The sequence below is a fragment of the Cavia porcellus genome, unplaced genomic scaffold (assembly GCF_034190915.1).
Source record: "Cavia porcellus strain 051 isolate PalLab524CR breed Dunkin Hartley unplaced genomic scaffold, mCavPor4.1 scaffold_15, whole genome shotgun sequence".
Lineage (NCBI taxonomy): Eukaryota > Metazoa > Chordata > Mammalia > Rodentia > Caviidae > Cavia > Cavia porcellus.
Genome location: NW_026947498.1, coordinates 34,700,243 through 34,714,173, shown reverse-complemented (window position 1 = coordinate 34,714,173; position 13,931 = coordinate 34,700,243). Strand labels below are relative to the sequence as shown.

The window sequence follows — 13,931 nt, the reverse complement described above, 5'->3', positions numbered from 1 at the left end:
TCTTATTTAACTCTAAGACAAGATCTCACTAACTTATCTAGGTTGGACTCAAATTTGCCATCTTTCTGCCTCAGCGTACTGAGTACTTAGGGTTATAGCCATGTGTCACCACAGCCTAGCTGCTATTTTCTTGCAGACAAAACTTTTCCAATAACTTGTCATTATATTTAATATTGAAACTAAGCTTTCAAAATTTTCAGAGTCTTATACTTGTTTGTTGTTAACAATGTGGTACTAGAGATTGAACACAGAACCTTGTGAGTGGTAGACAAATGCTTTGCTACTATGTTATATCCTGAGCCCTTTTTATTTACTTATTTTTTGAAATGGGGATCTCACTAATTTACATACACAGGCTGACCTTTAACTTATGGCAAAATCCTCCTGCTTTGCCTCTTGGACATTCAGGATTACAAAAGTGTACCATCATTCTGTTCCATATTGGTTTTAAAGAAGACAACTTTGGATAATGCTTTCATAATTTTGGATTCAGGTATCTCACATAACAAATTTTAAACCAGGATGCATTACTTAACACTGAGAAAAATAATAATTACCTAACTAAATTCATTTTTCAGAGAAATCAGCATGCTTTAAAAATAATGTAAAAATATTAATGGCAACATAAAAATACTTGACACACAATATGCTATGGATTACAGAACAAAAATAATTTTAGATAGTCATTGTCGCCCTTCTTTTTCTTTTTGGTGATGTTAGATAACATCACATTCAAAGAATCTCTTAAACACAATTATTTGTATAAATTCAACTATTTACATTATGGCATCACTATTTACATTTTTATGAAATATGGTACTAGTTTAATAAGAAGCCAATACTGTGAATTAGAAAAGGATCAACCATAGAATGAAAACTCAATGAGCATTACAGGAAAGAATTTTAGTGATGGTGACCACCATGAGCTTCATGTGAAACTGAGCTGCACCATCCTCATCCTGTGTGTATAAAACAGAATAACATTGTTAAACTTAATGGAATGTTTATGAAAAATACCTTATTTTCAAAATTTGAAAACTGTGAATTAAATGTGTAATATTTGGAAAATAGATGTAAATTATGTGAGAAAAAAGTTTCTGTACATTTTCATTCCCTTTGATACTGCCAAAATACTTTAATAGACTACCAAGAATCATCATTCTTTTAGAAATATTGTCCAGGGCTAGGATTTAACCTCCATTTTTACATAAACATCAAAAGATGAAAATAGTTAAAATAGAAAAAAAAGCATCAATAAGAAATCACAAAGAAGCACTTGGAATAAAATAGACTTTTTATTAAACAGTAAAAAATTACATAAATCAAAGTGAGAGTATCATCAGAAACTAGAAGAAACTTGTATTTGAAAATACAAGTACTTTCTGTCAACAAAAGCCTGGTATATATTAAATGCTCAACAAGTATTTCCCAAGTTGAAAGAATGTTTAGGAGAAAACATTGATGCATCATATAAAATCAATGTTTTTCTTAATCTTGCTCTAGCATACAGTTGCTCTTAAAACTACGATAGCCTATTCTGTAATTTCTCTTAATTCACAGAATTTCTCTTAATTCTCTGAATAATGTCCAGTAACTTTATGATTGTTCTACCGACAGTTCCAAGGTCAAGGTCCTTAAATGCTCGGGATTTTCTGTTATCTTGCTTCTATAATCCAAAATCTGATCTATTTTAATCAACTACAGCAAAATTTCCCTTTTTCTAGACAAATGTTCTCATTAAACTTCCTAGAATAATTTCCAATGAGTTTAGGAGCAGTAATCATCTATGTCCATGCTTCCTACAGAGTAAATCTATACTAAACCTGCCATTAGTCCATAAAGTCTTTTTGTTTTTTCTTTGTTCTGGGGTTGGAAACCATGACTTCATGGTTGCTAGACAAACATACTACCGCTCAACTACATCTTTAGCCATCCAATGTCTGTCTGAAATATTTTTCAACTTCTGGTCTTTATTTTTTTGAAGCAAATACCCATATTTGATTATTTTACTAATCTTTTTTCAACTTTACAGAAATATCTTCACTCCAAAATATATTTAATATACCATAATCTCTTAATAGTATTAAGTTAATATACCATAAACTCTTAATAGTATTTCAAAACCATCATGCTCAGAACACTAACACTAGCCTACAATTGGGCAAAGTAATCTAATGCAAAGCTTTTTTCTAATATTGTCGAACACCTTATGAAATTTATTAAATAAATACTGTACATAAAGTGAGTAACAGAATGGTTGCTCTATATTGGTAGCCTGGAGGAGTCCAAATTAAAAATTTGAGGTAGTTACTGCTGATTGTGTATTGCTTTCAAAGAATTACAAAGCTTAAAAATTAATTCATCATAAATTGGGCAACATCTACACTGATAAATATTTAATTTGGTTGTCAAGCCAGTTTGTATTTTTCTTGACTAAAACTTGGAAAATATATTGTGCACCTATAGAAGTCAAAAAGTGTTTAACAAAATCAGTTTACAGTTTTAGAATTTCTAATAATTAAAAATGTTTTAAAGTTCACATTTTCATTATAGATATGATGTAGAGTACATTCATATCATGGGTAGAAACACACATCCTACTCACACATTCTTAAAATGTATTCATGTACATTTTGAGTACAAAGTATGTTTTTCAATGACCTCTGCTTACAAGGAAGCAAAATAATGAAAATAACTTTCTCAGTAAGATCCTTTAAAAGTAAAATTGCTTTTAAAGTAAAATTGAATTTCTAAGAAGGTATGCAATTCCAACACCAGGAAAAATCATAGCTCTCAGAAAGAGATTTTTACACATGAAGAAACCGAGCTGTAGTTTATTGTAAAATAAAGTACTAGCCACCAGATTGGAAAGAAAGTACCAGAAATAACACCAGCTTTATAATTTTAAAAGTAAGATTAAAAACCCCACAAGTCAGAGGTGATCCTTACAACAAAACTCTGTGAAGTTAGCACACTAGCCACCTACCTTTGGATCTTTAGTTTCTTCATTTTCACAAAAACCTAGTAAGACCTCAATAATTCTATAAACCAAATGTTTCAATAATAAGGCTTTCTTCAGCAGCCATTTTTTGTACAAATAATAGAGTTGGCAATAGGTGATTTCCTTCAATTCTTACATTTAATAATTCCAAAGTAAATTAATTTTGTATGTGAGATTTAAAGTATCTACAAACTGGAGATAAAGAGTTACTAACTACCGAGTTTTTGTTGGATCTTTGAACAGAACTGTCTGCAATCTCACTGTATGAATGTCCACTTTGTATGCTTTAATTTTGTAATTTGGACAACTGTTTCTAAGACGACAATATGTAATCTATTAACTAGTGATTTCTCACTGTATTTTTTTCTTGAAATTCTGTTATTACTTGTACCCTTTTACTATTTTTTTTCTCTTTAAATAAAAAATTTTAAAAAAAAGAGTTACTAAACTAAAAAATTTCACTAAGTGATTTTTAAAGTAATACTGGAAATAGAATTTACAACTCCAGGTTACAACTCCAGAATTTATCAAACTCCAGGTCAGTTATTTCAAGACTAATACAAAAAAGTCCTGACTAGTTTCACACATCACATTAAACTCAGAGTAAATGTCACATTCTACATTTTACTGAGACCACTGCTAAAAATTATAATAGAAAAAGAAAGTTAAATGCACCTAGTACATGCTGACAGTTTGGAAACATTTCCTGCCAAAACTAAAGTGATCTGTCAAATGCCTTGTATTTTATACTGGTAAAATTTATACGATATAGCTAGAGCTTCATTGCTATTTAAAATTCCAATAAAATTTTCTTCTTCCTGGTCATATAAAAGGTCCTCTATGAATCCTTTCACAAAGGGCTTAGAAAAAGTTCCTTCCCTTAATCAACCTAAACTCAAACTATAAAGTGGATTAAATTTTTGCATTACTGTCCTAATTTTGTGACTTACAACAGTACACAGTAAATATATGGCCAATAAACTTGAAGAGAACCCACAATCAGAATATCTTATCTCTCAGTACTGCAACTGTGTCTAAACTGGGTAAACATTAAGGCTATAAAAATGGTTACAAGAAGTAGGGAGACATGGGAAGGAGTGATTTATGGTAAGATCATATATACAGACCAAAGACATGTTTGGATTCTTAAAATTCTTCAAGGCAGGGAGCTTAGCGCTACAGCGATCACCTATCAAGTGTAAGGTCCTAAGCTCAATTCTTGGCACTGAAGAAAAAAAAAAAAAAAGTAAAACCCTTCATCAGAATAACCAATACAAAACCACTGTAAAATTAAGAATCTTAAAATTTTTGTAAAGTTCTTGAATACTTTTTATAACCTTAAGTTTCTTCAAAGCATATTATTTGTCATTAAATTTATCTTGTCAAAATTCTAAATATTTTGGTAGGTTTTGTCTTCACATTTACCATAGTTTGAAAAACAAATGTCACACTGTAATTATTGTAAAAGATTTGCTAGTGAACGATTTGTTGTTCTCAATTTAGTACTCTACTGAAAAATATATGTTTTAAGAGTGTCCGCTAAAATGAAATTTTACAGCAATTTTTTTGAACATGGGACATAAAGGACTCTGATGTGCCCTGGGGAAAACCATGAACTCACTAAAATATTAAAAAACTATGTTATATTTCTTCTGATAAGAAAAAACACAATAATTGTCTTTCAAAAGATTGATGACTATTCCCCACAACCCAAATTTAAAAAAAACAGGGGTGTAGCTGAGTGGTACAGTACATGCTTAGCTTGTACAAGGTCCTTGGTTCACCACTCAGCACAAAAGAAAAAAAAGGGGGAACTGAAGGAAAGAACATCTAATTCTAAAATGACAGAATCTAAGAAAAATATTACAGTAGTGTTCATTCATTTTTCTGACCTATCTAGCTATAACAAACACGTTTAAAACATAGTTTCCAATTCTTTTTTAAATCAGCAAACTTTTAAAAAATGTATTTAACCATTTAGGCCTTTTTAAAATTATGGCAAATTAGCCTAGGGCAAATAAAAATACAGGTGATTTCAGGGTTTGACCACCTAATTATTACACATTATGTGTAGAATGTTGTATTCTTTCATTTCAGATTTTCCAAGTGTCAGTTGAATGACACAAAGCAAAAGAGATCTAAAGCTAGGTTTCTGTATGTCCTTAATATAACAACTAATGGGTGTGAATAAAGCAGTTCAGTGCTTGCATTTTGCTTTTCCATTATCATGGGCTAAGTTAAGCTCAAAGCTGCACAACCAGGTTCTACTTCCTGAATATTGTTTCCTCAAGCATCTCCTCTGTTTTTTTGGGTAACCTTAGGGCTCTTAAAACTATCCCCAGTACAGTACTCCCAAATTCGAATTATTTGAGGGCCTTAAAGTTTCTGTGTATCCACATTCAAAATGTAGACTATGTGACCAAATAACAAAACAAAACAGTACTGAAAATAATCAAACAAAAAAGCTTTTTTTCAATATGCAATCTTCTTTTTCCTTCCATTCCAACATGAGGTTCTATGTGCCGAGATACAGGAAGTCACCCAAAATAAAACAGCGCTAACCTTATAGTTTAGTGGGGGTGAACATATGATACATGTTGTTTTTAAGACAAAAGATATTAATGTTTGAAGTTGTTTTTTCTAAATTAAAACTTCAGTATTCAGGTTTAATTGCAGTGCTGTTACTTTGTAAACAATGGGCTCTGGGTTGTACTTTGGGCACTGAAAGGTTTGCCATTACTGTCTTAAATCTATCAAGATATCAATTTTTTTTAAGATTCCAAATTTCAGAAACTGATTAAAACTATGTGCAGAAACTGAATTTGTATAAAACCCAAGTTTTATACAAATTCAATATAGAAGAGAACTAGGGGAAATCCCTACCCAGTCTGAGAATCTGTAATATTTCTGCAGCACTTGACATCAGTAACACAAAAGAGATGTTTTGTAATTTTATCCTTTACTCAAGATGTCTATTTTTCAGTCCTACTTCAAATCTAAAAATAAGATAAATCTCAGATTTCACACTAAGCAAAGATATAGGATGAAGACTTTTGATCTACCTATATTATAAAATTACAATGGATAACTATTTTGCAAACTGTTATTTTCTTTATAACTAGAAGCAGTAAAATTTGCTGTTTTTGTCAAATGTCTAAAACTAAGCAAAAGACAATTGCAAATTAAATTTAAACAATATATTACTCTTCCACAGACAAAAAAGGTTTCCTTCCTTTATTAACTTCTGATTTTTGGACATACCAATTTACATCCCTCATAAGAGGAATCTCATTAAACACACAAAACACATGAGTGTTTTTCTCCTGCTTCCAATATTGGTATCAGTCTCCCTAAAGGATCATGACATACGTTAAAACTTAATGTATATATCATTGTACTTTCTGGTGGAATTTTATTCCTAAATGTACTTTTATAAATTAAAATTTCTTAACTAAATCGAGGATGAACATATAGTTGCTGGGTTATTAGTAATTTAAATTTTGAAGTATTTGTTTTAGTAAACCATCAATCCAACCTTGTAACTCAGACGTAGTAACACAAGTTAGAGATAATTCTTAATGAGATTAAAATGTGGAATGCATGTATGTATACCCACATTATAAGTTCATGGGTTTTTCCTGGAAGGGGCAGTCATGTGTGTCAAGATCGATCATGAATAACAATAATAATTCACTTAAAAGTTAGAAATAGGGATCTCATTAAAATTTGAACAGCGTATTTCCTTTATGTTGTTAAAATAAAAGCTCAATACTGCTATTAACTTAAGGCTAAATAAGGTCTGTTTTAAGATTAACAGTCATCATTGCCCAAAATAATACAAAACATGTTGATTATCAGAGAATTTAGCTTGGACAAGGGCAGTAACTTTGAGAAATCTTCCATAAATATTTAAAGAGGAGTAAGTTTTTCTTCCCCCGCTAAATTATTGGATTGTTGCATGAGTGTCATTTGCGTTTTCTAACATGGAAACTCTGAGTTTACATTAAATATCTCTACAACATTTAAAATTTTAAAAAAGAATAAAGGAGATGCATTTGTAAAATATCCATTATCTGGATTTAGATAAAAGCCAAAGAGTAATTTAAGGAAGCCTTGAGCACTCTTAATCCTTTCCCACATGGGAAGTATAGATAGTGGTATGATACTATAGTGAAAATATCACTTGTTTTCTAAGGTACACAGTTAACTACAGCATCTAAAGTGGGATTTATTTGATGAACTGCAGTAAGTTCTCAAAACATTTACTACAACTCAGGAAGAAACAGGCAAATAATCACATAATATGTACGCGTATAGTAGAGAAAGGTATTTCAAATAAAATACATCAATTCTCACATCTGAAATCACTTAAAAATTACTATGTATTTGGAAGAGCTTCTGTAGAAAGATTTTTTTAGGATGATACAGTGTCAATGGTTCAGGTTAGATAAACTGGGTTCTCTTTGTTCATGCCTCATTTCCACTACGTAAGGTCTGGTCTTCAATCCCACTGTCCAATGTCTGCGTTATATTAGGGCTTACTTCAGTGTTACCACATGATGCAGTCACATTATAAAAGGCCTCTAGATCACTCTGTTCAAATGTAACAGCAGGTTTTGGTACTGTTCCAGGAGCAAGGGAACTTTCTCCAATGATTCGTAGGTTGATAAATTTGATTTTCCAAGTATTTTCCACAAAAGGACAACGGATAAGTCCAAAGATTTGTTCAAAAATGCCCAAACACGTGTTTCCTCTGTGGACAGTTCCTGCAACTCCAATCATAACCAATCCATGGGGAGAAGAGCACCATTTTAGTCCATGGGAATCTAAGTTGGGGCTGAGATAAAGAAATTCTTCTTTCACTAGTGACAGCAAGCGAAGGCTCACAATATCTGCTCCATGGTAGTCTATCACATTTTGCTCTGATGTGCGGTAATAAAACCTAAGCTTGACATCATTCCAGAAGTGTTGAGGCCCCCATTCGTCTTGAGGTGGTCCCATTAAAGGATTCTGAGAATTGAGAAGTTTAAAGAACCAGTGACAAAATTCTTTTCCTAGGTGACAAAAATCGACTTTTTCAGCTTTTTTATCTTCTTTTTCCTGCTGATTAAAAAAAAAAAAAAAAAAAAAAAAAAACCTAAGGTATAACTCTCACATTTACTTTTTTTTTTAAATCTAACTTATTTTGGAACTAAGTTTTAATGTACTGATTACAGCTAAGAGAAATGAAATGTGATCTCACTGAATACATCATGTATATTGACAATCTGTTTCCCAAAAGGAGAAAAATCATTTTAGAATTTTCCAGGTCAAACATCTTAAATCTTAGCTAAGCAAAGTTAATAAGGCCCCAGCTAGGTGCAGTAACACACACTACTTATAGCAATCAGGGGGCATGAGGCAGGACTGCTTGACTCTGAGTTCAAATCTAACCCAGGCAATGAAAAGAACCCGCCTCTACAAAAAATAAATAAATAGAAAAGTAGAAGAGTAATGAAGGAACTATACATATAATACCCATAAATGTGAAGTCTTTGATGAAATGCACAAATTTGCTTTAAACTAACCAGGCCCATTAAAATATCAACATGAACAATGACAGTGAACTACATAAGCATTTTCTCTTGATTTCCGCAGGATTTGTCACAGCCTTCAAACTGTATGCTTCAAATGGATGTAATCTGGTGCTTTTAAATTATATTCTGGTAAGATTATGATAAACATTTTTACCATCTTTAAACACACTTTGAACTTTTCACAATTAACAGTATGACATAGATATTATGAATTTTTTTTTTTTTTTTGGTGTTGGGCTTTGTACTACCACTGAACTACACCCTTAGATCTGTTATGATTATTTTACAAATGAAGAAAACAAAGTTTAGAATGATCAAATTATTTGCCTAATCTCACATATTTTCTGTATCACTGACCTTAATTTAAAATAATATCTGTATTAGTCCAAAGCCCACTCTCTTTTCTGTACTTTAAGAAAAAAAGTACTTAGCTCCTTTCCTAATGTCAAGGCAAAACAATTATCTTCAATGAGTTAACATTTAAATTCTCATTCAAAAATGCACAAAAAAATAGCAACGGTCAATGCTGGCTGGAAAAAATTGCCACGGAATTTTTTCTAGCTAAATATTTCAGCCTTCTCTCATGTAATTTTTCTATTGGTAGTAATGAAATCTTAAAATTGTGAAAGCATTTACAATAGCTCTCCTTTCATTTCTCCCTTTTTATTAGTACATGATAAGAATAAATAAGAACTACACTCATCACAGGAAATTCGTACATATACATACATACGCATTTAATTGCATCTTGTTCCTTTTCATGTCTCTCTTTTCTCTCCTACTTTCTATCTCTCTACATCCCTAGATCCCTTTTCTTACCCCCAAACTGTCATTTGAAGTGGAAAAAAAATAAGAGAACTAGAACCTAAACTAAAATGAAAGTAATGTTTAGTTTGCTTTCAAAAATCCAACAGTTCTCATTTGATAATAAAGGAAGAAAAAAATTTTCTCATAAATCAATACATCATTAAATGTTGAAAACACTGTTTTATTCTCAGTTGCTTTAAAGTCTTTCCTCTTTTAAGGAAGCAAAGGTTATGGAGTGAAGATACAAATTAATCATAAGATACAAATATTATTAATTATCTCCCGCAGATCTAGGATTATCTACGAACCTTCAGACAAAATAAGGAATCAGAATATAACAATAAGATCTGTTTACCTGTTCAAAAAGTCGGATGTCCTCTTTCTTTCTAAGAGGCTGTGATGTTTCCTTCAGTTTGAGCTTTGCTAACTTTTCCCAGTATTCTTTTGCATGTTGGATAAGATTGTGTTTTTCGGTAGAGGGAGGTATAACAACTCCTTGTGTTGCCAAGTACTTAAATATGACTTCTCGATGGACTTTTCTACGCCTCAGAAGTTCTTCTACACTTTGACTGTACATTATTATTGTGCGAATAGCACCTAGAAGAACATTACAATGATTAATAAAAATCATGAGGCATTTACAAGTTGGTACGATGTCAGCAGAAATTCTACCACAAAGTAAACTCTCATCATGGTATCTGTTGTTGCAAATGGGATGGTTATTTAAAAAAAAAAAAACAAAAACAGGAAGTGGGTTGTAGGCTTTTTAGTTGCATGGCTTAAATATCCTTATCTAAAAAGACCCCCCCTTTCTTTCACTTCCCATGATAGTAAAATTCTGGCACAATTTTTAAAATAAGTGTTTTAAGTAGATATCCAGCCAGAAGAAATGTTTTTCTAATAAGACCACAAGAATTGAATTCACATAAAACCTCTTTAAAACCAGTAAAATTACAGTAGTTTAGACAGCAAGGAATTTTGGATCAATTTTCTCATCTATAGATACTCCAAGTTGAAGATAAACAAGAAACCAACACTCATATCTCTAGAAAGTGAAGAACCAGAACTTGTTTCTTCTTAATTAAAAATTTTATTCATAAAGTCAGGCAAAGTGATACATGCCTGTAATCCTAGCACTTGGCAGGCTGAAGCAGAGGGATCACAAGTTTGAAGCCAGCCTGGGCTACACAGTACATTTGAGACCACCCTAAACTACACAGTAAGACCCTGTCTCAAAAAAAAATACATAACTCAAACGAACGATTTTTTATATGTGTGAGGTATACAGAAGGGCAATAAAATGTACTCCTCTATATCTCCTAAAGATTATAAGACAGCAAATCACTGTAGTAGTATCTTTAAGACCCTACTTCCTTCTCCCTAGTGCTCTCACTTTTTCTTCTCATTCCTTAGAACAACTATTACTTTCTCTTCTCATTCCTCTTAGAGTAACTACTCTCTTCTGTATTATTTAGTATTTTCTGCTTTTCTTTGTAATTGCATAGCATAATTATTTCTAAACAATATATTTAGTATGGCATTTTAAAATGTTCTATAAATGTAATCCATTTATACGTGTAGTCTTCCAGAATCAGCTTTTCATTTAGTGTTGTTTTTGGTATTAAGTCTATTTAGCTCTAGTTAACTCCTGTTCACAGTTGTGAAACTGCAGGTCTTGTTTAGTCTTTTGTTGTGCCTGTCCTATCACTCTGTTTCTTTGAATATTCTCTTACAGGTCTGCCAGTGCACAGAAGGGTGAGCACCATGAGCAAATCACCTGGTATGCGTTAGAAATGCACAACTTTGGGCCCATTCAAACTACTGGACTGGGATTCAAAGCCTGATAAGCCAAAGTGTGGAGCAGTGATGGTGAACCCTTTAGAGACAAGTGCCCAACTTAAACCCGAATGCTGGGGCTTTTGTTTAGGAAAACAAAAACAAAAACGCGTCATACATTAACATCTTTTGTTTTAAAAGAAAAATACAGTAACATGCATTCCATCTGTTTGTTCATCATCAATGGTCTAGAGTTAGTGTCTAATCTTTCATTTTAGGAGACAATGTCAAATTTGTTTTCCAGTGGGGTAGTTGTAATTTATACTCCTCAATTAGTTGTCAGAATTGCTTCACCTAATCGCCAACAGATGAACTTTTTTTTTTCTTTAAATGCTTTGTCAATTTGGATTTTTGCTTTCTAAAAAGGCTGAGTATCTTTTCATGTGCTTATTGCTTATTTTTTTTCCTGAACTGTCCCTTCAAATCTTTTAATTTTGTACTGACCAGTTTTTTATTTGCTTTTAGATTCATCGCCAATTATTTCCAAAATTTTAATCTTTTTAATTCATTCACCGTAACTGTGAGGCGATTAAACATTTATAAATGCTGCAGAATCTAAGTCTAAACCTTTTTAAGTCTAAATTTTTAGGAGTTTTTTTTCTTTTTAATGCTCACTTTCCAAAGATACAAATGACTGATTTTCTTAAATGCCCAAAAGTTACATCCGACTTAGTGACCCTTGAAATCGACTATCTTATCTGTATCTGATTCCTAGAGTATCTCTATATAGAAAATCGTAACGGAAAAATGTGGGCTTTAAAGAGACCGCAACTGAAACCCTCTGTCTTTAATCACAGTAGGTGTTTTTATCTAAGCGCCTGATACGAAGGGTGCATGAAATTCTCCTCTTCCCAAATTTGACAAGCCTGAAGCAGCTGACTCCGCGGCCGATGGAAAGCTGGCAACCAAACTAAACACTCCGCTCCCAGAAGTCAGACGAACAACTCGTGTCAACAGCACCTGCCCGTAACACTAAAAGGATAAAACCTGGAGGAAGCCGCGCCATTGTCGGCCTCACCACCAGCCGACGTCTGCGTGCCGCTTCCGGGCCCACCAGCACCAAAGTGGGTGATAGTGGCTCTGCCCCAGAGTGAGGGAGCCTCATCAAGCTGGGCCCCGAACTCCCTCCACTCCAAAGCGCCCGCAACCCGGTACCTTGGCGGTCCTTAGGCTGCACCAGGCGGTTGGTGACGGTGTCGCACAAGGACATGATCTCGTCGTTGTCCAGTAGGCCGAGCAGGTTATGGCAGCCTTCCATCTCAGATTGACTAAGCCCAGACATCTCTACCCCCGGGAAAAGGGGGAGAGGACCGCGCCAATAAAATTGCTACGGCCCACAGGGCCGCTGCCTAGGCAACAGACACCGGAAGTGCCTTCCCCGAGGTTCGCAGCAGAGGGGTCCCAAGTATTCCAGACCCCTACGCGGAAGTGGTCGCCCGGATCAATGAGGGAAGGCTGTGCTACGGCTATGTGGTTCCGGGCTGTTTTGGAGCAAAGTTCCGCGAACTTCACTTTAAGGGAGAAGCCGCGTTTCCACGGAGAATGTCGACCTTCCGCGGAAAGCCAGTTACAAAACGAATTTGTGAACTCGCCAGGAGTCCCTCCTCCTCCAAACTTCGTCCCAGAGGGGTGCGCAGTCGCAGGTGCGTGGAAAGCGGGAGGCGGCCCCGGCGCAGGCGAACTCCCGTGATGCTAAGAGGCAAGCCAATGGCGGGCGCACCACCCCGCCCGTGGGCTGCCCCGGGAGCGCTTGAGTGTCAGTGCGATTTCTGAGTTGGGTGAGCCGACGTTTTAATATTCTTAAATCACACGAATTGAAATAAATTTTGGTTTAACATTATACCACGAAAAGTGAAAAAAAAAGAGGAAGAAAAAAACACTTATTCCACGCCTGCCCGCCTTCCACCTAATCCTCAAACTCAGTCCGGTCCCCTTGTCGCCAACTGCCCTCGTTGAAACTGTGTCATGAGCAGTTTGAGGTGGAGCATTCTCAATTATGGGGGTTTACTACGCCACTGACTAATATGACTCTCGAGCTCCTTAGATTTTTGGTCTGCCAAGTTTCTGTCTCAAAATGGATCTAGGATTCGTGGGTGCAGGGCAAGAACAGTAGGTGCAGAATATGTATTTTGGATATAATTATTAGCATGACAGTAATTCACATACAGAGAAACAGTCATGCTCTGCTAGACCAGGAATCACGCTTAAACACATTGTTTCTATCTCCTCCCATTTTAAGCCATGTTTTATATGAGTTAACATTTAGAGTATTGGCATTTAGTAGCTAAAATGTACGAATCTACATATCCAAGTGAAGAAATTTTAACACTTTCTTAATATCAGAGCTAAGTATGAGTAAATATGGTATACATTATAAAATATACTGTAAATATGGTCTGCAAAACAAGGCATTGAAAGCACAGGTAAATTGACTTGTCAAAGAATATTATTTGGAGGTACCATTTAGACATAAACAATAACTTTTATTTTGCATTAAGCTTTGATGAGTACCTTTTATGGTAGGTATTAAAGATTCTGAGAAATAATACATTCCATTAAGGATTTTTAAGGCTTTTTGCCAATAAAGAGAATATAAATGCTTATATGTACTGTTATGAGACCACATGGAAGGCATGCCCGATTTTGTCTCTCTTTCATTGGTTCACTCATTTAAAAATTATCATTATTGAGCACTTAACTACTTGTTGGGC

The 13,931-nt window shown here is 34.1% G+C and overlaps 1 protein-coding gene across 3 annotated transcripts; it reads right to left on the bottom strand.

Annotated features, from left to right (window-relative positions):
* Nucleotides 1-1,276: 1,276 nt before the first annotated feature.
* On the bottom strand, nucleotides 1,277-12,563 carry CUNH3orf38 (chromosome unknown C3orf38 homolog). 3 transcript variants are annotated; one of them, XM_013151869.3, is made up of 3 exons: nucleotides 12,376-12,563; nucleotides 9,740-9,981; nucleotides 1,277-8,104 (listed from the first exon to the last, which is right to left on the bottom strand). In XM_013151869.3, the coding sequence occupies exons 1-3, from the start codon at nucleotides 12,500-12,502 to the stop codon at nucleotides 7,469-7,471; spliced, it is 1,005 nt and encodes a 334-aa protein (XP_013007323.1). In that variant the 5' UTR covers nucleotides 12,503-12,563; the 3' UTR covers nucleotides 1,277-7,468. The 3 variants fall into 3 exon arrangements, with proteins under 3 accessions (XP_013007323.1, XP_013007324.1, XP_003469382.2); XM_013151870.3 differs by having other exon boundaries at nucleotides 1,277-8,101; XM_003469334.5 differs by having other exon boundaries at nucleotides 1,277-8,011.
* Between the last annotated feature and the right edge of the window lie 1,368 nt (nucleotides 12,564-13,931).

Bases quoted from the DNA above. Each gene is read 5' to 3' on its own strand.
- CUNH3orf38 (XM_013151869.3), bottom strand. From the start codon at position 12,502: ATGTCTGGGCTTAGTCAATCTGAGATGGAAGGCTGCCATAACCTGCTC. The intron at 9,982-12,375 runs GTACCGGGTTGC...ATGTTCTTCTAG, and splicing joins GCAGCCTAAGGACCGCCAAG to GTGCTATTCGCACAATAATA. The intron at 8,105-9,739 runs GTAAACAGATCT...TTTTTTAATCAG, and splicing joins ACATCCGACTTTTTGAACAG to CAGGAAAAAGAAGATAAAAA.